At 46.4% G+C, this 24,748-nt stretch overlaps 1 protein-coding gene across 15 annotated transcripts in view; it reads right to left on the bottom strand.

Moving 5' to 3' along the window:
* Positions 1-1,048: 1,048 nt before the first annotated feature.
* Positions 1,049-24,748, bottom strand: part of CEP112 (centrosomal protein 112) — a 390,168-nt gene continuing 366,468 nt past the window's right edge. For 11 of the 15 annotated variants that reach the window (XM_081218503.1, XM_081218514.1, XM_081218517.1 and 8 more), the window contains 3 exons: positions 6,287-6,388; positions 2,816-2,880; positions 1,049-1,498 (listed from right to left, as the gene is read on the bottom strand). In XM_081218503.1, coding sequence (XP_081074629.1) covers positions 1,495-1,498; positions 2,816-2,880; positions 6,287-6,388 — 171 coding nt within the window. In that variant the 3' untranslated portion in view covers positions 1,049-1,494. The remainder of the gene's footprint in view (positions 1,499-2,815; positions 2,881-6,286; positions 6,389-24,748) is intronic. The other 4 variants (XM_081218505.1, XM_081218506.1, XM_081218515.1 and 1 more) reach the window with 1 other exon arrangement.

The raw sequence follows: 24,748 nt of genomic DNA, 5'->3' as shown, positions 1-24,748 counted from the left end.
AGCATCTGGTACAATTTTGCTTTTTCTCCGAATAGTCTTTAAGCCAGTACTATCATTTATTTCACATGCAAGAAAAACCCGATCTTTCAGAGGACAGAGACTTACATTCCTGGAGGAGGTGTCGGGTGAACCTTAGCAGGCAGCGTGGTGACCAGGCCGAGATGATCCAGGGCAAGACTCTGAGGCCTCTCACTGATGACCAGGCGGTGTTCTTGCTGACCCTGGCCTGGCTGTGGAAGTGGCTGGAAACCCTGCTACTTCCTTATCATCCCATGTCTCAGTTACAGTACAAAAAAGGGTAATTAATCCTTGGGCAGCAAACAAGAAAGATGGGCGTGGGAAAGGGAAAAGAATTTGAAAAACGAAATAAACTTTCTGCCCTGTCCTTTCACAGCAAACCGGATGATTACAGCCCTGCGCACGCTCCAGATCTTCCAAGAGCCTCCGAGGGCCCGCGGCATGTACCACAGCACAGCCAGAAGAACGCGACCATCCGCTGCGGTTCAAAGTTCCCTTGGCAAATCAGCGTTGACCAACCAGCACAGAACAATTTCCTGGCATTCGGGTGGGGACTTAAACACCCAGCCTTGGGAGCCAACACCAAATTCTCTCCACAAGGAAAACAGGACCCAGCAAAGCTCATTCTGTCATCACTTGCTGGTGTGCTGAGTTATCCTCCCAACACATCTTGACATTTTCAGGCTTCCTTAAGGAGCGTCAATTGATATCATAATTAAACCACAACCATAAAATCAGAGATCAAGCAAGTAACAATAAAACCAGAGCTGCTACATAAAATTCGTACCCTATCCTGCCTCTGGTCCCAGATGAGACTGACAAATACTTGGACTGGTGTCAGATGACTCAGTGACTTTTATTCTAAATAAATGAACTACTTATGGGTTTGATTTCTGACATGACAGAGGTATTTTTTCCTGTAGCACCATTTGAGATGGTCAGTATATTCTAGGGAAAAGACTGCCATGTCATATTCATTTTAGCAAACGAGGTGCAATTAAAAAGTAGAAATAAAACTGATAAGTACAAAGTAATATTTTAATAATATATGAACATGAACACGAAAACAATATAAACGTTAAAATTTTTGATGTGATGCTACAAACGTGCTTTTGATCAGCCGCAACTGGTAAAATTCTATGTAAAGGCATTAACAAGGCATCGCAAGAAATCATTTCTTTTCCCAATATAAGCAGTTCTCAGTACACACTCAAACGCACACAGATATGGAAATCAGAAATAAAGGAATGTTAAAAAAATAACGTAGGCAGACACAAATAAAACCACCCCGTTAGTGTATGAGTGATGCATGTTTTTATGATCTTAATTACATTTAAGTATTAAAAAATGCCATTGATCTTACAGTTTACTTTCCAACATCCAAATCTTCAAACCTGTGAGAAGAAATCCAAAGCTCTGTCCAGACGGTTAGATCCATCCCACTCTCCTGGGTTACTCAGGTATGTCGTCATGTGGTTACCTGAAGATCAAAAACCCCAAAGTTACAACTTTCTCTAGGTTTAACGGGCATGTCTATAATAAAATATGTTCTAACTCAGGAGGAGCTGGAGAGACGCTAAAAGGTATATTTGATCTCAAAATTTCATCATTTACACCCATAAGGGATCGAATCCTATCTATACCAAGAATCTTTTGAAAGGTGAATGAGTCACAAAGTTTTTACTTTTTTAAAGCTGAAGTATAGTTGATTTACAATCTTGTGTTAGTTTCAGGTGTACAGCAAAGTGATTCAAATATATCTACGTACATATTTTTTCGATTCTTTTCCGTTGTAGATTATTACAAGATATTGAATACAGTCCCCTGCGCTATAGTCCCCTGCGGTCCTTGTTGTCTCTTTTATACATGGTCCTGTGTATCCAACGTTTTTACTTTTAATTCAGTGCCAGCTAAATGGTTCGGCCTTTCACTGCACTAAGAGAGGGTTGTCAGAGCAGGTAAATGTGATCTATGTCAGTGACGTCTCTGGGAACCTTTGACTGGAAGGGTCTCTGTGTCCCCGAGATGTGCGCTCCGGGGGCACAGTGTTTGGACACCACGGAGCTGTTTATCTATTGATATCTGGGGCTGGTAAACATCTGCTACAGAGCCAAGCGTCTGGGGATGCGGGGCTCTGGAGAGGCAGGTGACCACACTGAGGACCACGCCATCTCACTCTCTTAAGAGGAAGACAGTGTCTCCTTAACCCTGCGACTGGGCTTCAAGACAACATCCTGTTGTGACTCTGCAGGTGAGCCCGGCCTTGTCAGGCACTGGCTGACCCTCATCTCGTTTGGATGGTACCTGTCGAAGCACAGTGATGACAGGAGGGGGACTTCTCCAAGACAGGCTCTTTATGAAAAATAGGTCTTTTTTTTTTTCAAAACTGGTATGTTTACGCATTTTTAAAATAAATAAATAAATAAATAAATAATTTTTGGGTGTGTTGGGTCTTCGTTTCTGTGCGAGGGCCTTCTCTAGTTGCGGCGAGCCGGGGCCACTCTTCATCGCGGTGCGCGGGCCTCTCACTGTCACGGCCTCTCTTGTTGCGGAGCACAGGCTCCAGACGCGCAGGCTCAGTAGTTGTGGCTCACGGGCCTAGTTGCTCCGCGGCATGTGGGATCTTCCCAGACCAGGGCTCGAACCCATGTCCCCTGCATTGGCAGGCAGATTCTCAACCACTGCGCTATCAGGGAAGCCCCAACGCATTTTTAATGAAGATTTTAACACCCAACCAGGAGACCCACAGGTGCAGACAGTACAAACTACTCAGGAGACGTTCTGGCCACAACTGTACCTTCTGCACTGGTAGGTCATCAGCTCCTCTTGAAGGATGGATGCCCTCTTTTGCAGAAAGTTAACCTAGAAAAGAGACCTCATGTGAGAAGAGGTGAAGGTGGCTTACAGGGCGACACTGTGCAGATACACAGTGTCTGGTCGGATTTTATTTAAATTCAGACAACTCTCTAGATAAAATGCAGAGGATCTGTTGAATGCTAATGCTGTGGTTTTGTATTTGATCACATCCCATCCCCACTGGCACTCCATCAGAGGCTACAGAACTAAGTTCAAAGCCCGAACTGCAGAGCTGTTTGGACCTGGCCCTGGCCCACCTGGGCGCTTCATCTCCTCTCTTCCAGCGTCACCACCTTCCACCTCGCATCCCTCCTACTCTGTGGCCCTTTGACACAGGCCATCTGCCATCGTCTGCTTTGGAATGCTTGGCTAACTACCTCCTATTCACCGTCCACTGTTGGGTTCAAGGTCACCTCTGCTCCTGAATTCTTCTGCCCGCCCCACCCCCAGCCCTGCCCCTCATCACCTCCTGCCCCAGGCAGCCAGTGGCCCCCTCCTCTGTATTCTCCTGTTCTGTTATTAGCACTTTTCCAACTGCCTTCTGGTGATTTGTCTTCACGTCTCTCCCTCACACCCGAGAGCTCTCCTGGGGCAGGGATAATGTTGGAGCATCTCTGTAACCCCAGTTTCTTTTTCAGGGCTGGACATGTAGCTGGCATTCCCTAGCTGTTTCAGGAATGAATGAGTGAGTGGAAACAAAATTACTGCCTACTAGAAACCTTAACCTATCCTGGGGATTTCCTGAGGTTGGAGAGGTAGTATTTTGTCGTGGAAAGAGCCTGCGCTTTGTCTGGAGTTAGGCCAACTCGCGTTCAGCTCCTGACTTGGCCTCCATAGCTCTAGGAAAGTTCCTTCTTCTCTTGATGCCTCATCTGTGAAATGGGGTGAACGACAGCCAGTTCCCAAGGTCATGAGGATGACAGGAAGTGACTAACAGGAACTGCCCAGTCCAGAGATCCTGGCAGGTACCACCCTGTGGCCCCTGCCCCTGAGGGGGCTAGGGATGGGGGAAACTGGGCTGTCAAGTATAGTCTCTTCAGTCAGACCTTCACAGCATGGTTGTATTATCCTGAAGCATACATTTCTATACTATTAAAAATACTTGTATTAGGCATAAATTCAAAAGCACTTTACACGACCTACTAGAAGTGGTTTCCGGATAACTTACACTATGGCTTAACGTGATCAGGAGTCAGTGGCATTTGATCACTTTGGAGCTTTACTCTTGTCTCTTTGGTCTGAACTGAAACCATGGCAACGGTCGATTCTGAAACATGGTTATGCAAGACAGGACAGCTGGCAGAGTAGAAACTGTGCTTGGAGAGAGGGAGCATGGCTTTTCTTTTTTTTTTTTTTAACATCTTTATTGGAGTCTAATTGCTTTACAATGGTGTGTTAGTTTCTGCTGTATAACAAAGTGAATCAGCTATACGTATACATACATCCCCATATCCCCTCCCTCTTGCGTCTCCCTCCCACCCTCCCTTATCCCACCCCTCTAGGTGGTCACAAAGCACTGAGCTGATCTCCCTGAGCATGGCTTTTCTAAATGGGTACATATCAAAGTGGTCCCGCTGCTTTTCTGACTCGTCACATCACCCCGGTCTGAATTTTATCCAATTAATCCAGTGACCCACGGGACCACTGATAACTTTGACAGGTGCAAGGACTACACTGATCCCACTTCCCTGCCTCCACCATGCTTTGCCACTGGAATTCCAACAATTTTCAAAAAACACAGGCACCTGTGCTCTCAAACGAAATCTGCTCGCTCTGTGGTCTGCACCTCCTCCGCACAGCTGCCGATTCTGAGGCCCTCACGCAGCTGGCAGAGCTCTCTTTCTGGGTCAACATCCAGTTTTAGGAGGCTGAGTGGCTTTTATTACAGTGAAATGATATGAATGATAACAGAAGCCCTGCAGGTGGATATCAGATTTCTCTTTCTTTTCTTTCTTTTTTTCTTAAAAATACCTCCTCTGAAGGTGCTGGGTCCTACACAGCTGACCCTAAGGAAGCCCTCCTACAAAGTGAATGGGTAAGCCACATCTCGAGGAGAGCCTTCCACGTAAATAAAGACGACCTAATCCTTTGTAAGTTAACACTCTCCTGTCATACTTATTTTTATAGGTAGGGGTGAGCACAGCCAAACTTCTTAGCCTACAGAGGCGACAGCTAACAGTAGCATAAGGGTTGATGTAATGAACTTTTCATTTTCAGATAAGAGATTTTTGCTGAGGGGAACAGAAAAGGCACGGCTAACATCTGCTCCACGTATCTGTCCTGTACATTATAAATAGCTAACGTGAATTTCATCAAACTACAGCATTTGTTTCATTCATAAATAAATTTATTGAGCACCTACTCTGTGACAGGCATTGTTCTTGGCACAAAGAGAAAAGAAATCTTTGCCTTGCAGAGTTTTTCCAGGAAAAAAGTATGTTTTAAATTTCTAAGTGTATTAGAAATAGGAATATGTGAACTTCTCATGTTGAGTTAAAACATTCGTTTTTTAGAAAACCAAGAATCTATAAAACTAATGTTATATAAAATATTTACAGCGATATATAAAACTTGTTTTAGAGAAAACTTATGTAGGAAGTTTTTAATTAATATCTAAATTGAAGTCAATTTTATCTCTTATAAACTACTGTACCAAGAACTACACGTTTCATCAGAAATATCAATATTTAACCGAATTGTTTGAATACCATGTCATTATCCGGCCTCGATCCTAAAATGCATCTTGTTATCTCTGACAATCATATAAAATACACCAGAATAAAAATGCTTCTAACTTAGCCATGTTTTTTATTTCTCTGCACTTTCACATGATAAGGAGTTAGCAATGTGCTAACTGATGGCATTTTGGGCCTGGAACCAAGAATAAAAGGGTGAGTCTGTGTTGGAACGCAGACTGTAAATAAAAGTAACCATAACTGAGCTTTTCAATTTCAAGGACGCTTTTAAGAAAATCTTATCGAGACAAAGAGTTCTTAAACTAGTAAGAAAAAATGCTAAAAAACCTCACAAAACAAAAAACAATTCATCCTGGGCACTCGGTTATTCTGTGACATCACATGGATTTCTGGCATCAGTTCAGAAACAAACATTAATTAAGATATGCACATCATCTAAACCAGGGGTCCCCAGCCCCCCGGGCCGTGGACCGGTACTGGTCCACTGCTTGTTAGGAAATGGGCTGCACAGGAGGAGGTGAGTGGTGGGCAAGCGGGCGAAGCTTCATCTGCCAATTCCCATCGCTCACATTATCACCTGAACCATCCTCCCGCCCGCCCCGCCCCGGCCCCCCGTCCGTGGAAAAACTGTCTTCCATGAAACCGGTCCCTGGTACCAAAAAGGTTGGGGACCGCTGATCTAAAGCCTTGGAAAATTCCTTGATTCTAGAAATTACCTGTGACTTTAGTGAGGAGATAGTGTCTTCAAGTTCTTGTCTTAGAGATGCTGGCATCAACCCTTTAAGTTTTGTTTCATATTCTTGTCGTATGTAAGTTATCTAAAGTGAAAAAAAAAAGCGTATCTTTTTTTACCACAGAAATGATTGTTTTGAATTGAAGAAATCCCAGAATAATGTCCATTCGTTACAAAGGTAAGTTTGTTACATGTGGTCAGAAACCAGACAACTGAGATGAAATAAGGGGAAACACAAACTGAAAAAGGTACTCTGTCCTTGTCAATCTGGGAGAGAGAGTCCCTATAACAGCACTTTATTTCTTTAAAATCCTCGTTGACACAGTTTTTGGCATTGGATAAGGAAAATACCTGTCCTCTCTTCTCCACTCATGTTGTACACATGATGCTAATCCTACATCCTCTTCTTGATCAGGGTGTGGATTGTGATCATACTAAGCTGTGTGTGAGGACAATTCATGGTGTGTCATCTGTTTGGCTGAGACACTCCCCCTAACTGTCTAGGTACCTGGGTGCTTGATATCATCATGTGATTATGAAGATGCGAGTGAAGGAAAATCTGCAGAGCTGTGTCTCCAAGCCTCCCCATACAGGTAAGCAGAGGGCCCTTGTCATCATGAGCATCTCTGATTCATGAGTTTCCCTCTGCCTCTGGAATACAACCAGGTCTTGCTCAACTAACTGATGGTCACTGGGCTGGTCAAGGAAAAGTTGGTGGCTCATCAAACTACAAACAGGTAAGGAAGGTGGAAGAAAAGTCTTTGGAAGAATATGCTTCAGCAGGATGAAGAGGTGTGTTTGAGGGTGTGCATGAATGTGGGTGTGTCTGTCTTGGGGCCTTTCTCCAGCTCCGTTTCTTTATTTCTCCTTCTCCTAAACTGAGATGCTATGGAATTCAAAACTGTGTTGCATGTGCTGTGTGGGACTTAACTAAATATTAAAGCTGAATTGCAGTGCATCCCACAAATGATTCATTGGACACACCTGGAAATAAGGTAACAGACTATGAAAATATGTGCAACTGAGTTCAGTTAGACAAGTCTATGGATTTACTGAGGATAATTTAAAATTACTAGCCTTTAATTCCCAAATTTTCTTATACTAAACTAAATTAAGGGAGAAATGTGCTCTAATAGTTTATTACCTACTAAAATCCCATGGCAAATGTTCTAGAACACAATTTTTAAATTTTTGGCAAAGTATTTTTTGAGGTATGTTACAATCTTGTGATTTATACCTAAAGGGTAAACAAAAATGATGAAAATGATCTCTCCCACTGATGAAATATTTGATTTTTCCCATTTTATCTTCTTGGACGTAAGTCCAATAGTAACATCTGTCAGTTGACTCAAATGAAATGCAAACACAAAGTAAAACACATGATTTATAAATCAGACTTTAGGGGCAATGTTTATCAAGGGCTCACAGGCTACTATATATTGACTATTTTTTTTCTATCACTCATCCCTGGCTCTGAAATTTAGAGCTACTACTCTTAAGAAGGACTCATGTTTGTTCTATTTTTTGTATCCCTGTTTGTTTAGAATGTCTGTCCTCTGCCTGTCCATTTGAAATATAACTTGTCTGGGTATAAAAATGCTTCTGTCCCACGTTCTTTCTCTCAGAACTTTGGAGCTGTTTCCTCAATGTCTTCTGGCATTGCTATGGTGAAGTCTGAAGTTAGGCTAATTTTTTTTCCATGTTGAATGTGACTTTCTTTCTCTGCTTGGATGTCCATATGATTTTATTTTTCCCTGGATTAGGTAACTTCACTGGGATATGTTTTGGTATTAATGATTCTATATCAATTTTCCTGAGACAATGTGTGTGCTCTTTCTATCTTTTTTAAAAAATATTTATTTATTTATTTGGTTGCGCTGGGTCTTAGTTGTGGCAAGGAGGGCTCCTTAGTTGTGGCAGGTGGGCTCCTTAGTTGCGGCATGCAAGTGGGATCTAGTTCCCTGACCAGGGATCAAACCCAGGCCCCCTGCATTGGGAGCGTGGAGTCTTAACCACTGTGCTACCAGGGAAGTCCCTCTTTTTATCTTTATATTCAATTCTTTGAAGAAAAGCTTCTTCTGTTAGAATTGTTTTCTATTATATCAATAGTTACATATATTCATGTTGTATATGATTTTTTTTCTATTTGTTCTCTTCTTCAGGAACAGAGATTTTGCATGTGTTGGCTCTTCTTTGACAATCTTCCATATTTACAATTTTCTCTATTATTTTACTTTCTTATCAATTTGTATCTGTTTTCTATTTTCATTTTATTTTGTGTGATCACCATATTTCCTTAGATGTTTTCAGTTACGATTTTCCCATTTTTGTTTCTTCTAATATGATTTCAATCTCTGTAATCTCTTAATTTTGACTACCTTTTTTCTAAACTCTGAGAAACCACTTCTAATCTTTGTTGAATTATATCATCTTTAAACACATCTCTTTTCTTCTTCTTCTCTCTCTCCCCACCTTTTTCCTTGACAGAGAGATATGTCAATGTGTTTTGTAAATGCTTTGACATCATGAAGAACTGTTTTGGTTTCAAAGAACTGTAATTTGTCCGAACCTTCTCCTTACTTCTTGGGTAATTTCCCATTAGATCTATGTTCTAATTTGCTTTTTGCTTCCACTCCTTCTTTCTCTCTCTCTTAATCTAGCAAGGCTCTTAACCTAGTTTCTTTCTCTTAAAAAAATTAAAATTTCATTTTTGAATGGAACCAGCAATTTCCTGAATGCTGAGGTAGGGAGTAAGCTGGGGCAGGCCACAGCTATGGTTCAGTTTTGTTGTCATCAACACCTTTTTTTTTTTTTTTTTGCTGTACACGGGCCTCTCGCTGTTGTGGCCTCTCCCGTTGTGGAGCACAGGGTCCGGATGCCTAGGCTCAGCGGCCATGGCTCACGGACCCAGCTGCTCTGCGGCATGTGGGATCCTCCCAGACTGGGGCACGAACCCAAGTCCCCAGCATCGGCAGGCGGACTCTCAACCACTGTGCCACCAGGGAAGCCCCATCAACACCCTTTGACCAAACCTATTATTTCATTTGTTCTTGGGGCCCACCTGCTCTTAGTTTTCAGCTACTTTGGAGGTCAGGGCCAAGTACTGAAGCCCTTTAGTTAATGCTCATAGCTTCTCTGGACTCTCTTTTTTTCCCACTTCACTTTTCACACCTGATGGTCTCCCTCTACTGGAGGTGAGTCGTAGACAGCAGAAAATTGTGCGTGAGCAAGGTCGTTCATTGATCACCACTATCCCTTCCACCACTTTTAAAATTAAGTATGCTATATTCCCCAACTTTTATTGAGGATCTTGCCATTTCTACTTTCTGTCTATCCCTTTCTTCTTTGTTTTTATGATTTTGATGAATCTGAGTGAACTTAAAATGGGCCCTTGGAAAATCTGACATTACCTCTCCTGTGGGTGAGACTATTGCTCAGGAAAATATTACGAACCTGAATCCTTAAACCCAAATCCTGAATTTAATCATTATACCAAGCAGATGCCTATGACTTTAATAAAGTCATGGAAAACTTTAACCAATCCATTTTACTCTATTTATGAGGTTAATGACATTTATTGAGTACTTTCTATGTGCCGGTTACAATTCTGCGTATTTTAAGAAGTGTTTAATCCCTCTGACAACCCAATGAGGTAAGCACAAATTTGGACTCAAGCAGTCTGACCCTCCAGCACATATTCTTAGCCACTGTGCTCTGCAGTTTCTCACACAATCTTCCCACATGCTGATGGGTTTCCTTCACAGACACCACCAGCTAGAGCAGTTTCAGCCACTGCACAGTTGTGCTCTCCCTAGCACAACGGGAGCCAGGGGACATCCTTCCAGACATCCAGCTGGTCTTTGCTCTATTTTTTTTTTTTTTTTTTGGTAATGACAACAATAACAACAGTGCCAACAACAATTGATTCCAATACAGTATGGTTTCTCTATACTTTCCCATTGGTTTAAAATTTTAATTTACCAAGCATTTATGATAAGACTCATTTTTAAACATCTGTACAAATGCAGTACACATACTGACCTAAAACAAAAGTTCTGCAAATCCCCCACATGAGCACACATTTTAAAGTCCGACCAGTGAAGGATATATCTAAGTTTGTTCCACAGCAAACGGAGAAAGAGGAGGAAAGAATTAGCTTATAGTCCTGTATAGCACTTTTTTTTTTTCTGTATATCACCTTTGACTCCTGCTACTATTTTTCTGTCCCCACCTCTCTCCCAGGATGTTTGAGGGGAAATAATGAGGGAATGATGACATTTGTCTACAGACTAAGTGCAGACTATTAACTGCTAACTGCTAACCGTGCCCCTCTCCCTCCTCCCTGCCTTCCCCCTTCTGGCTGTTAACCTGGCAAAAAACAAGGGGAAGTTGAGTTGATCTAAGCAAAGGGTTCGATGGGCATACAAACTAAGGGAGGTCAAAATTGTTTACATGTAAATCTATTTTACTATTAGATTTGAATATTAAATCTTATTCACATACAGTGTCCAACTGTATTAGTGAATGATGGTTTATGAAATGCAGAAGAATTCAGAGGTCGTTCTCACTTGAGTCCTTCTCGGAAGGATTTCCATCCCACCTCACCCTTCCCACTGCCCTCGAGAAGCACCGTGTAGAACTACCTGCTATTCCTCGTCCCTCCAGCATCCCACCCAATAGACACAGCTTCCCTCTCTCCACAATGGTTACTTCTCTCTCCATTTCCATCTTCTTTCCTTTAGGAAAGGAAGATTAGGAAACTCAGGACATCATGACAAACAGTGACGCTCCTGTAACGTAAGCCGAGTGGAAATGGTGTATGTATAACCTGGTACCTGCGTGAACAGGGAGGGCTGTGCTTGGCTTCTTGGCCACAGACTGCCCACCCTTCCCTCGAAGGCACAGCACTGACAGTATTTCCTTTGACTTTAAAAATAGACTATGAAGGGCTTCCCTGGTGGCACAGCGGTTGAGAGTCCGCCTGCCAATGCAGGGGACACGGGTTCGTGCCCCGGTCCGGGAAGACCCCACATGCCGCGGAGTGGCTGGGCCCGTGAGCCATGGCCGCTGAGCCTGCGCATCCGGAGCCTGTGCTCTGCAATGGGGGAGGCCACGACAGTGAGAGGCCTGCGTACCGCAAAAAAAAAAAAAAAAAAAAAAAAGACTATGAAGACCAAGAACCTCAGACCTGGAGTTCAGCGTCACAATGGAGTAGAGCTCACATCCTGTGTAATCAGACAAATACTCATGGGCATAAATAAGAAGTGTATGAAGTGGACTTGAGCCAAGAGGGTGTCTGCAGAGAAAAATTCAAAGTGATGTTGAAAAAAAGACTGAAACTTGGAACTCTATAATTTCATTAAAAATATGGAAGGGAGAAGTAACACATGTCTCGTGGCACTACATCAACTAGTCATGTCAGGACGTCCAAACTACAGCAAATACGTCAACCTCCTATCGTAAAAACAACAAGACGGAAGTGAGTAGCTCTGTACAAATAACGTAAGGACGGGGTCTCAAACACACAATATTTTATCACAGATGCCAACGCAGCCAATACCAGACTCACCTTCCAAGAGCTGAGCTGCGGGGAGGCCAGTTGCTGAGTTGCCACTGGGAAATCCTGCGGGTTTTCACGCGTCTCGGCAGGGTCAGCAGAGTGACTGTGCCTAGTGTAACTTTACAAAGCGTGTTCCAACCAAGCCCCGTGGGGTCAGTTCGGCAGAGCGCCAAGGAACTGTAAGGACTCTTAGAGTTGATGTCACCCCCTAGCTGCCTCTCCACTGGCCCATCCCCGTCCACAGTGCCTCAGTTTGCCCCCAACTACTGCAATGCCCGTATGTTGGTTTTGCTTTTCAAGTCAAATTTGCTCAATCTTTAAAGTGAAAATCAAAATCCTTTACGTGGCCAACGAGGTCCCGCCCAGTTGGCCCTTAAATGTCTCTCACCCTGCGGCCTCCACAGAGAGTCTCCCCACGTCTGCAACATCAGACAGCTCAGCCTGCTTTGAGTTTATTCACCAAGTGCCCGGATGCCTGCTCTCGCCAGGGCCTTTCTCGTGTTTCTCCGATTGTCCCTTCTCGTCCCATGGGGGGTCGTGCCACTGCCTCCACCTGGACTCTGGATGCTGGCGGGTCCTGCTCTATGGTGCTCTCAGGGCTGCTGTAGGTCCAGGCACCCAGCCGGGGCAGCTTCCCAAGACTGTGATGTGGCTATGTCTGGGCCGCTGCCTTCCAGCCTTGGAGAAGCCACGGCCCTGGTTACGGGCAGGTAACGGAGGTCCACAGTCCCCACACCAGGCTGGCTTTCCAGCTGCGACCCAGTCTCTTGTCACTCACCCAGCAAGAGCCCTTTCTGCATCTCTGTCCCCAGGCCTTTCCTCCCAGCTGCCTCTGCCTGCTGTCGGGCTTGGGATCCCCTCCTTGAGGCTTCACCCACCACTCTGGGGTTCTGATCCACTTCTAGCCACACAGATGCTCATCATGCTTTTGATACCAAATACATCTTTTACTTTATTTGTATTTTACCGATCACCGCTGAGTGTTTGAAGCACAGGGGTGCCCCATAACATGACCCAGTAGAGCCTTCCTGTACAAGGGCAGACTGGTTGCAACCCGCCTTTAACTCAGTACAGTAAAGCATAGGGGTTAAGAGCCCAGACTCTGGAAGAGAAACGTCGGGGGCTGAATCTGGGCTGTGCCTCTAAACTGTGTGACCTGGGAAGGTTAACTTCTCTGTGCTTCTGTTTCCTTAACAGGAAAATGGGAATTAAAACTTCTCAAGGCTATTATGAGGACTAGATGACTTAATACATGTATAAGTTTTACAAGAATGGCACTTAGTCAATGTTCAATAAACATTACTACAGCATATAATGGAGATTATACATATGTAACGTATTTCATTCTATTATTATGTATATATGTCATGAATTAAATTTAAGTATATATTTCATTTAGCCAATCTTTTAGACTTTTTGCTAATTATTTGCATGTATTCGTGATTAGCCTGAGGATTCCATTTAAACCTCTTTTTATATTTTTTAGTATCTACTGACTGAGAAAGGACACCATGACAAAAAGCTTCTATAGATTCAGAATCGATTGCAAATGAATCTTCATTGTATAATCGAAATAATCTACATACATTTGGAAACACTACTTATCTGCTTTTCAGCCATATTATTTAGCCAAGCCACCAACAGTGACTGGTATGTCCACGGGTTTTCTCAGACCCTTGCTGCAGGTGGGGAGCCAGTGCTCCCTGATCAGTGATTTCAGGGAGGGATCCCAGCTCAAGACCACCCACCCAGCCTGGATCCTTCCCAAGCAGAAATCTGTGGGAGGGTTAAGGGACATCACCAGATGCTCCTATTCACTGTGGGTTAGTTTATTCAGAACCCCGTCCTTCTATGGCTGAGTTGAAGGCCAGAAAGAAAACTGAGTTTGACTGGTGGGGAGGGCGAAATAACAGGAGAGAATTTTGGAGCCCAGTCCACACTCTGAAGGAGGGTGAGCGGGGGTCAGTAGAGAGCATCACAAAGACACTGGGCTTCTGAAGGGTCGGAAGGGGTCAGAAGGGGTCGGAAAGCCTAGGAGGAGGTGGGCGGAGGTGAGGTCTAGGGAGAGTGGCGCTGGGGGTATGGAATGCAGTGCCAACAGTGCATTGCATTCCCCGCTGGACTTCACCGGGGGATGTCACTCGGGTGTGACAAGCCATCTTGCTGCCCAGGAGCTAGAGGTGACAGAGTGGAGCCAGCCCAGAGGAGGAAGAGCTGAGACCTGGAGAGACTGAAACCGGCCCTTGATCAGGAGTCAGCCTATCCTTGGACTCTTCTGCCTGGGCTGCCTTTTCTGTCACCTGCAACCAAAACATTCCTATTGAAACAAGGCAGAACATGCAAAATATTAACCTGCATTTATGTGTCTCATCTGCTCAACCAGGGGTCAGCAAATTTTGGATTGCAGACCAAATCCGGCCCACCACCTATTTTTGGTGAATGAAGTTTTACTGGAACACAGCCATGCGCATTTGTTTACGTATTATCGATGGCTACTTTGCCATGACCTCGCTGAGGGCTCTTCACAGAGACCCTATGGCCCACAAAGCCTGAAACCTTTTCTGTCTAGCTTTTTTCAGAAAGCAGGCTGACCCCTGCCCTAGACTGTGACACTGCAGGTCGGGGATGGTGTCTATCTGGCTGACTTCTTCAGCTCGGGCGTTCAGCTCACTGCCTGGCCTATGGCAGCGCCTCCTTAATATTTGCTGAGTGAATGAATGAATCAAAACCTCAGCACACACCACTGTGGGTGTTAAGTCAGTCTTTGTCTTAAGATGACAGGACCTTCAGAAGGTCCAGAGTACCTACGGGGCTGCCAAGATCAAAAGTGATCTCAGAGATTCACCCGAAGGCAGGGAGCCCGTTTCACCCGTGCCCGGTCTCTCCTCTCCGTTTCTTCCCCTTACTCACTACCAGTTTTTTTTACAGGGTTGGGATGTGAAATGACGCATGCTTCTCTCCTTTTTTTTTTCTCCTGAAATTAAATGGCAGCTCCTCTCTCACTGGAATGTATCTTTTGGTTTCTACGTCTAATGTTTTCCTTCGTAATACTTTTCTCTACTTCACTTGGGTTGATATAGACCATGAACACTCCCTGACTTCCAAGAAAGGCAAATGGATAGAAGACTTAAAGGGTTATGATCTGAGCAGACGTCCCCAAGGCAGGGCAGGAGCAGGGCTGACCGGGCAGTCCGTGCGGCGAGGCGCGTGGGCACGAGGAGGGCAAGTTCACACGCGTCAGAGGACGGCAGACTGTCCACTTTACGTCAAAAGGTACGTCCCTGAAAGGGTCTGGAGAAAACGCCCACGGGAAGACACACAGTTTTCCCTTTTGTTTACAGTCTGGATTTCCTCCCAGAGGGAGAGTCGATCAGCCCTTCCTGAAAAGGGGGTGTCCATCGACAGAGGAGCAGAACCCCAGCCAAGGGCAGGGGGAGACACCCGAGATGCGTAACCGACTTGGTGAATGAAAGGCCAGGAAGACCTATGCAGCGAGACTGGTATTCAGTAAGGCGGACGCGGGGTCTGGGGTCCGTTGCATGTTTCCTCTTTGTACCTTGAAGTGAGGTTGGAACTCTCGGTACATGGTAGGTGCTCAGTAATACTGTCTGAACGAAGATACGTTTGAATAGGGAGCTGGGACCTTGAAATCACGGCGGGCAGTAAAAGTCATGCTGTCAAGTTTAGATTTAATGGCGTAGAAAGTACAGAAAGTACAAGAGAAAGCAGCACTTACGAACATCTGACAGACACAAGGCGCTGTACTAAGGAGCTGACAGATAACCTTGCACACGTCGTGAACGTTTTATGTAACCCTTACATAAACTTTGGGAGAGAGATATTATCCTACCCACTTCACAGATGCAGATGCAGGCCCCCAGCGAGAACCAGGATGGAAACTGCCATCTCCTCATTTCTGGGAGAAGGTTAGGGAGGAGGAATTATCTGGAAATATTGTAAAGAAACTCAGGAGGGGAGGTGGCCTGGGACTCAGGGGACAGCTCTGGTGCAGAGATCAGAAGTTCTTGTTGTTGGGTGACGGCCATGGGGACCTCGTATCACAGAAGCTGACAACTGAGTGGCTTGTGAAAAATAAAAGCAAGAGGTGAGGGCTTCCCTGGTGGCGCAGTGGTTGAGAATCTGCCTGCTAATGCAGGAGACACGGGTTCAAGCCCCGGTCTGGGAAGATTCCACATGCTCCGGAGCAACTAGGCCCGTGAGCCACAACTACTGAGCCTGCGCGTCTGGAGCCTGTGCTCCGCAACAAGAGAGGCCGTGATAGTGAGAGGCCCGCGCACCGTGATGAAGAGTGGCCCCCGCTTGCCGCAACTAGAAACAGCCCTTGCACAGAAATGAAGACCCAACACAGCCATAAATAAATAAATAAATAAATAAATAAATAAATAAATAAATAAAAAGCATTAAAAAAAAAAAAAAGCAAGAGGTGAGTCGAATGAGAATTCACATCTCAGCCATGTGCCAAGAAGAGTGAGGTGACCGTGGAGGCAGAATGGGGGGAAGAGCAGGCTTGGTTTGGCTTTGCATTTGCTGCGTTTCAGGTGCCCAGGAGATAGGCACGAGCACAGCTGATGAGGAAGCCAGGCCCGGACACCTGAGGACCACAAGCCAGAGGAGGACGCAGAAGCTGGGGAAAGGGGGCTCCTTGCAGGGGGAGAGAGAGACCAGGAATCTCCCAGGAGCCAAGACTTATGCATAGGAGGCACCAACATTTAGGACCAGGATGGCCAGAGAGGTGGGTGCAAGTGCGGAGGGAGAACAGTCAGCTGTCAGATGCTGCCGGGAGGCCAAGGCCACCTCTGTCATCTGCCTGGCACGCCGTCACCTTGCACGAAACGGGGCCGTCCAGCAAGCCTGTCAGTCACCAGAGATGTTGGTGAGCAGTCATGCTACAAACAGAGTTCAAGAGGCAATTCGTGCTAAACACGTTGTTTCCTATTTTTAAAGCAAAAGTTACACTAGAAGTGCCCAGATCTAACCTTCAGTCAGATATCGTGCTAAATACCTGATTTAGTCAGAGGTTTTTGAACTGGTTTGAGGGCATCTTTCAAAACAGGCAAGCCATGACTGCTCTTTCTTTTCTGCATTTTTAAACTCTTGACAATTATAAATAAGTTAAATCTCTCCCTCAGAGCACCAATTACCTCCTATGTTTAAGGAGGCCTGTCCTGCCAGATACGGCGTTCTACACAAAACGCAAAGTAGGAACACAAAGGCGGTCACTGTCCCACGGCGCGCCCGGGATGCACGCAGGCGGCTCCAGTGAGCAGAATGCGGATTTTGTGCACGAGTCCCCTCACCTCCCAGCTGGTGGGAACCCAGACCCCACAGCCTCAGAGCAGAAAGCTTCAAAACACCATGTAAACGGTCACCGACTAAACTCCCGAGCGTTCACCTTCACACGGCAGAGGTACGAGGAATTTTCGTTCAGTTAAAAGTTAGGGAATGTGGAGTCATCAAGACGTCGCACGGGCTTTCTGAGCGATGACGGTCAGGGTGTGTGTCCAGCCAGCGTGACGGCTGGCGACCCGGCACAGCTCTGCGTGGGGAGCAGAGTGAGTGTGAGACGGGTTTTGTCCCCTGGAAGCTTACGCTGTCCCCACGAGACGTGTAGAAAGGGCACAACTGGAGTGTGACAGGCCCCGGACAGGAGCAGGGCAGGCTGATCACCTCCAAGGGGGGGACGGAAGTCTCTACAGAGGTGATGGGATCTGACCCGGATGCTTTCTAGGTGGACGAAAGGGGCGGGAGTTGCTGGCGGAGGGGAGAGTGGGAAGCACAGAGGTGACACGTGCGGCACTTAGGGACCACCGGCGAAGGCTGGTGTCTGCTGTGGATGGAGGTCGTGCAGGGGCAGCGGCTGAGGGAGCCACGTGGAGGCGGTGCGGTCAGGATCCATGCGGTAGACGATGGGAAAGCTCCAGGTCTCTGACTGGAGACGACTGCATCTTGACTTCTACTGCAGGACAGGGAGCCTACTGCAGCTGCCTTGCTTCCGGATTTCCCTTCAGCAGACTCTCTGCACCGCCGGCCCGTTTCCCTGAAAGGCGGACCTGACCGCCCAGCCCTCTCTCCCCCGTAATAAAAGTACTTCCATGATTTTTTCAGCTGTAGCTGAAGGACAATGTCCCCAGCACGGGGCATCCAAGGACCTTCTCAAGCGGACCTGGGCCTGACTTCCCAGGACATCGGTGCTCCAGTAGCGACCTGCGTCTCTCCCCAGAACCCCAGCCACTCTGCGCCTCGTGCCTCTCTTTGCACACGCTGTCCTGGGCCCCTTCTGCTCCCCGATGCTCTCACACGGAACCTGCTCCAGGGCCCCCGTTCTCAGCCTTGCAGTCAAGGTAACCATTCCCTCCTCTACGATGCCTCAAACCTTGTGCATCTATAACAGCTGTGACTGTCATCATCACCATCACCGTCAATGACTGACCTTTACCAAGTGTGTTCTATGTATCAGGTGCCGTCTTGTGCTCTTCTGCATAGTGTATCGTATTTTATTTATGGCTTTTTATGTATGGAGAAATAGGCCTAGAGAGGTTCCTATTCTACCCACAGTCACACAGCTAATTAATTAGTAGCTGAGCTGACACCCATAGCGAGGTCTTCCTTACCCCAGCGCCTCTGCTTTTACTTCATTATCACATAAATTGTAATTATTGGTTACATACTGCTTTTTCCCATAGGCTGTGGGTTCCCTGAGGGTAGGTGCTGTGTTTTACTGGAGATTATAAAAATAAGATTACATTATTTATCTGAAGTTTGAAAATATTATATGGATTTTTTTTTTTGCCAACATAAAGGCATCTTTGCGAGCCTCTTATGCAGGCTGGAGTCCGCAGGAAGCAGAACATGCCTAAAGACGTATGTCTGGGCTCACATGACCAGCACCACACCTGTGCTAGGTGAGATGGGGAAATGGTGGGCCGGAGAGCGGTCCACTTTCTGGCTTTCAGGAGAGGCTGGCGTTTCGGGGACTTCCCTGGAGGTCCAGTGGTTAGGACGCAGCTCTTTCACTGCTGAGGGCACAGGTTCAATCCCCGCTTGGGGGACTAAGATCCCGCATGCCATGCCATGTGGCCAAAACAAGAAAAAGAGGCTGGGGTTTCTATTTTTACAAATCAGATAAATCAGTAATGAATATTAACTTGGCTTGGTTCGCTTGGACAGATGTGAAAGTAAAATTTCTGTTAGAAACAGTCCCATTAAAGTATCTTTAAAAAACCTCAGTGCGTTGCTCCTGACTCAGACAAAACCACCACGGCCTTAAGAGACCGTGTGGGGAGAGCAACAGTGCGTCAGGCTGAGCAAGAAGCTTCCTCTCCTAGTCTTTTTCATCATTATTTTCAGTGTGCTTTTCCAGGCATGTCTCTGGGCGTTCTTTGTAAAACTGTTGCCCAGATCTTTTTTAAAACACATCAAACCAACAAAGGTCAAATCAAGAGCAGGAAGATTTTGTTCGTTCAGTCAGAAGACATTGCTTTCATATTAAACATGTACTGAAATCTAGAAACATACTCTGATGATGTCTGAGAAGAATTCATGGCAGAGAGTAAAAAAGACAAAGAAGAAAGCTCTCCACCGTCACTGGTGGCAGAGGGCTGTGCGATCCTCCGTGGGACAGCTTTTTTCTTGACTTCAATGACAGAGAAAAATCACTCTCTAAAATTAGAAAGACCCTGAGCATTGTGCTCTGATATTACGGCTAATGATGACTAACACTGCCATTCTTTGTGTTTATTGGCCCTCAAGGTAAAACATACTACGGTGAAAATTTTAACTACCTTATTTATACGTGAAAACAAACAGAAAGGGTCTTTTCTTACTCGGATAGAATTCTCGAAGGTTTGTGCTTGCTTTATTTCCAACCATTGGAGGCTGCTATCAGAAGGATCTGTCTGTGCAGCTTGAGTGCCAAGTGGTAACTGAGGGCTCCGTAGCAATTCCATCCCCTCTCTTTATCTCCCAGGTGGATTTAACACCGACGTTGGCAGCTGCAAGTCTAAGATTTGGGGTAAGGATACTATTTTATCTTGCATTATGTGAACGATTTTTTTGCAACTTTGAGAAAATCTTTTCCTCAGAGATTTTCTTTGAGAAAACTCATCTCGCTTCCTTTGGCCTGACGAAGATTTTAAATACTCAGACAGATGAGCCCAAGTCCCTGTCCTAACAGTGGTCTTGTGAGACCTTGGTCCAGTGATCTTGGACATAGAAGGGTTGTTGTGAATTTAGGCTAATATATGCTTTAAACGTCCCTTAAGGCAATCAAATGTTTGATGGAATGGGAACTTTTGGAAGATTCGTCTGGAATTTTAAATTTAATCTATTCATGGTGTAGCTCGACTGTGTTTCTGGATCGCAGGTGGTGACTGTCCCTAAGAAGCTGGGAGAGGTGGAGGCCAGCATGCTGTCTAGGGACCGGGAACAGGATATCAAAGGGTGGCTGGTGGTAGGCGTGGAGGCCATGGATCCACCATCTCAGGGTCCCTGGAGCAATCTGCTCTTAATGTAAAGGGTTCCAGGCCAGCGGGATGGTAGAGCCTGGTGGGCGGTTAGGTGGGAGCCTCCTAGGATGGGTGGGGCTGCTTCAAGGAAGACCAGCCTATGGCGTGCCCAGGACTGGACACACACCTTGCGCCAGTGGGTCCCTCTTTACCTATCCTGTCCTGTCCAGTGTTGAGCGCCTAGCAGGTCACCAGCGCTCGTCTGTGCTCTGTGTATGTGGCAGGGGGCCAAGGAAGAATTAAACGCTGTCTTCAGAGAGTTTACCATTTCCTTGGAAACAAAATTAGCGCACAAACAGCTATGGGGAAACTAAATATAACAGAAATTGGGGTCAAGAAGAAGCTCTTTGTGGTGTGGCACTGTTTGTGAAGGACTGAGGGAGAAGGTGAGCACCCAAAGGTGAACTGCAGTTGGATGGGCAAAAGTTCGGTGAAAGGAAATTCCAGGCAAAAGGGAAAGAAAGCACAAGCCAAGGGAAAAATGAGTGTGGCAGGTGTGGACGCCCAGAGCCCACCCAGCCGAGGGCCCGACTGGAGATGTCAAGGAATGCTTAGAAGAAACATTAGACAGTCAGTTAACCCAGACTACAGAGACCTTCAGACGTCTGGCAGAGAAGTCCGCTCAGCGAGTGGGAGCCAGGCGTATATTTTCAAGCAGGGAAAGCATGATTACAGCAGCATTTAAGGAAATTACTCAGAGGGGAGAGGCAGGGAGGCCACGGAGGGAGAGGCTGTTTCACCTGAACACAAGGTGATGAGGGTCCCAACAAAGGTGACAGTGCAGAGGACAGAGACGTGAGGCGGATGGAAAAGATGCACAGAACCGAGGCGACTTTTGGGAGGTGAAATAACATGACTTGTGGTGAAATGGTTATAAAGTGTGACTGATGGAGAGTTCCAGCAGAGCCTTCCTCTCAGCCCCGCTGATGTTGTCAGGGCCCAGCGTCCACACAGAGGAGCCGTCCTGATACCCTTGGCTTCTTGGTTCCCACCTGTCTTAGCTCAGGCTGTTGCAACAAAATCCTCGAGACCGGGCGGCTTAAACAATGGGCCTTTCTTTCTCACAGCTCTGGAGGCCGGAAAGTCCAAGATCAGGGTGCCAGCAGGGTCGGGTTCCGCGAGGGCTGTCCTCACGACCTACAGACAGCCACCTTCTTGCGGGTCCTCACAAGGTGGAGAGAGAACGCCATTTCTCACATCCCTTCTTCCAAGGGCACTAATCCCATCCAGAGGGCTCCACCCATGACCTAATCACCTCCCAACATCTCCATCTCCAGGTCCTATCACACTGGGGCTTAGGGATTCAACATATGAATTCTGGGCAGATACGATAACCAGTCCATGATACCACCTCGATTTTAACAGCTTCTGTTTCCACACTATGGGCGTTTCCACCCCCACCTGCTGTGTCACTTGGCCTTTTATTCACTGGCAAGCCCAGACCTCGCAAGCTGCTCAGACAACGCAGGTAAGGACAGGAGGCTCCTTAGTGGCCGAGGCCCAGCACCTGGAAATGGCTGGATTTCTCTTACTTGTGCAGCCCCAGGACTAGGGCCCTCGGGCCCCAGGCGATGCTTGGCTTCACTAACCCAGTTCCCAGGCATGAGCTGCCTTTCCCCTGCCAACTGTGCCAGGTCCCTACTAGGACTGGAGGTCAGGCCAGTGACAAAGGAGCTGCTATGAAAGGAACTTTCTCTTCTGTGATTTGAGCCTGGACCAGGAACTAGCAGTCCTCTCGCAACCACGAGGAAGAAAACTTGCCGAGGCTGGAGCCGACGATAAGGAAACGCAGCTTGAAAATGGAGCGAGAGCAACCGGCTTCTGGTCATATAACTTGAGTAACTGGGTTAAGCCTCCACTGCTTCTCAGTTACATGAAGCAAAAAGTTCTTATTGTTTAAACCAGTGTGAGTTCCCACCAGCTATTTCTTTTTTGTTTTTTTTTTGTTTGTTTTATTAAGCAGAGGTCTCCTTAGAAGCCCATATGATTTAAATTTATTTATTTATTTATTTATGGCTGTGTTGGGTCTTCGTTTCTGTGTGAGGGCTTCCTCTAGTTGCGGCGAGCGGGGGCCACTCTTCATCGCGGTGCGCGGGCCTCTCACTGTTGCAGCCTCTCTTGTTGCGGAGCATGGGCTTTAGAGCGCAGGCTCAGTAGTTGTGGCTCACAGGCCCAGTTGCTCCGCGGCATGTGGGATCTTCCCGGACCAGGGCTCGAACCTGTGTCGCCTGCATTAGCAGGCGGATTCTCAACCACCGCGCCACCAGGGTAGCCCCCACCAGCTATATCTAATGGAGTTCTTGGCCGGAGCCGAGATTCTCTGCCAGGGGCCTTGACTCTGCACCTGACAACCAGGATCCTGACCAGGCAGCCCGTGAGTTAGCGACGTCAGGGGGAAACTGCCACGCCGGCCGCGAGATGGACGGCGCCGACCAGCCAAACCTCCCTCCGCATCTCCAGCCAGCTCACCTCCTCTTCGCCCTATCACGATTCTGCCACCCACAGTCTGCCTGCTCCCCAGTTAAGCGGTCAGCTCTCTCCTGAACTCTCCTGCTGACCTAACCTAGACCTGATACGCTGACGTCTGGTACCGCTGGGTCCTCTGGGCCAGATCCCAGCTCTGGAGGCTCCCTGACACCTGCTTTCTTCATCCTGGGGCCGCAGAGAGCAAACAACAACAATAACACACACACACTGTCTTGACAGAGTCAACTATAAATTCACGCTATCTAACCTTGGTGGCCCTTCTCCGCTGCCAGCCTCTGTGTTACGTTGTATGGGCCTTTCCCACACAACTGCTATCTGGCAAGAGACCTACATACCAAGTAGCCAACACGGCCGGTGATCTGCCAGCGACTGGCCCCGGAATTCAGGGCCCAGTGGCACCTGTGCCTGGTGAAGCTTTTGGCAATAGGTCGGGAGCGCCACAGAAAATAACTTTATTCAAAGTCAAGAGTTTAGTTCTCTGCTGTGTCTTAATTGATGCAGCCCGTCAAAGCAGGCACTGCGGCAAGCAAGGTATAAATCAATAACACAAGTAAATGGACGTGCTTAAAAGACAGAGCCACCTGAAAGCAAGTGTTGCCCAGTCTCCCAAAAAACATAACCAAACAGCTTTGCGAGAGAAGTTACAATGGTCTGCCTTTGTTTTTACTAAAAAGCATTAATAACAAATACTGGGAAATTCAACTGATAATTAAAGAAAAAGAACACTTCACTTCTGAGCTTTCATAAGTGAGGCAATGCTCTTTTCAAATGATTATAGCCTGGCAAGGCAGAGAGTCAAGGTACTTTGGTTTCTTTGTACTTTTCTCCCCTTTATTTCAGATTTTCTACGAATGCAACACGATGAGTAATTCCTTCTCTTTGGATCCTTCAGGATATTATTTAAACACTGGCACCTGGTCTAAGGGAAATTTAATGCTAAGTCAGAGGAGTATTTGAAAAATAGTTTACATCTGCTTTTGTACCACCCACCCCTGGAGTACACAGAGCTAGTGGACAAAATGAGCCCACGGCTGGTTCTCGGGGTCCTGGTGCTGGCGGGGCTGGTGCCTTTGGTGTAACGCACACCCCGGCATTCCCTTTCATAAAGTGAGGGATTGGAGCCACCTTCTTTGTAGCGAAGTCGTGACCTCTATAACACGTCTTAAACTGAGGACAATGATGGTCCCACTGAGCCTTAACACATGATTTCAATCTGATCTGACACTGCGTAAACCCAGAAGTCCAGGAGGCGGGTGGTTGAGCAGAAGCTTGGGAACATGTCCAGGGAACCAAGTGGAGAAGCCCAGTGAATCACGGAGAGTAATCACAACTTCAGGGCAATGGGGTGGGGGAATAAAATGGTATTTTCTGAGTTGGTGTCTGTTATCGGATTGACTAAAACTGTGGGCCCACTCAGATGTACTAGAAAGCGAAAACCAAGACCAAAACCAAACCAGACCCCCCAAAACAGAAACCCCCAACCAAACAACTAGAACAACAAAATACCCCCAATAAACCCCTTAAACTCCCAAATCCTATATTCTTTTCTTTTATCCCTCTATAATTTAGTATATTAAGGATATGCATTTTAAAAACATTCCTACACACACACACGCGCGCGCACACACACACACACACACACACAAGCGCCTTTTGAAAACGATCCAAGAGCGGCAAAAAATTAGCAGTGGGAATTAGGGCGGTAATCAATTTTAGGAACAAGTATATTTTAAATTTCATACATTTAGACAAAATGGAAAAAGGATTAAGATCAGTTTGTAATATTTGTATACCGAGGATAAACCTGCAGAACCTCGAAGAACGAAATGCACAAGAATGCAGCTGTCACAGAAGCCATGACAGGAGAGCAGTC

This window comes from Mesoplodon bidens (genome assembly GCF_964165515.1).
Source record: "Mesoplodon bidens genome assembly, chromosome: 19".
NCBI lineage: Eukaryota > Metazoa > Chordata > Mammalia > Artiodactyla > Ziphiidae > Mesoplodon > Mesoplodon bidens.
This window is presented reverse-complemented; position numbering and strand designations above follow the sequence as displayed.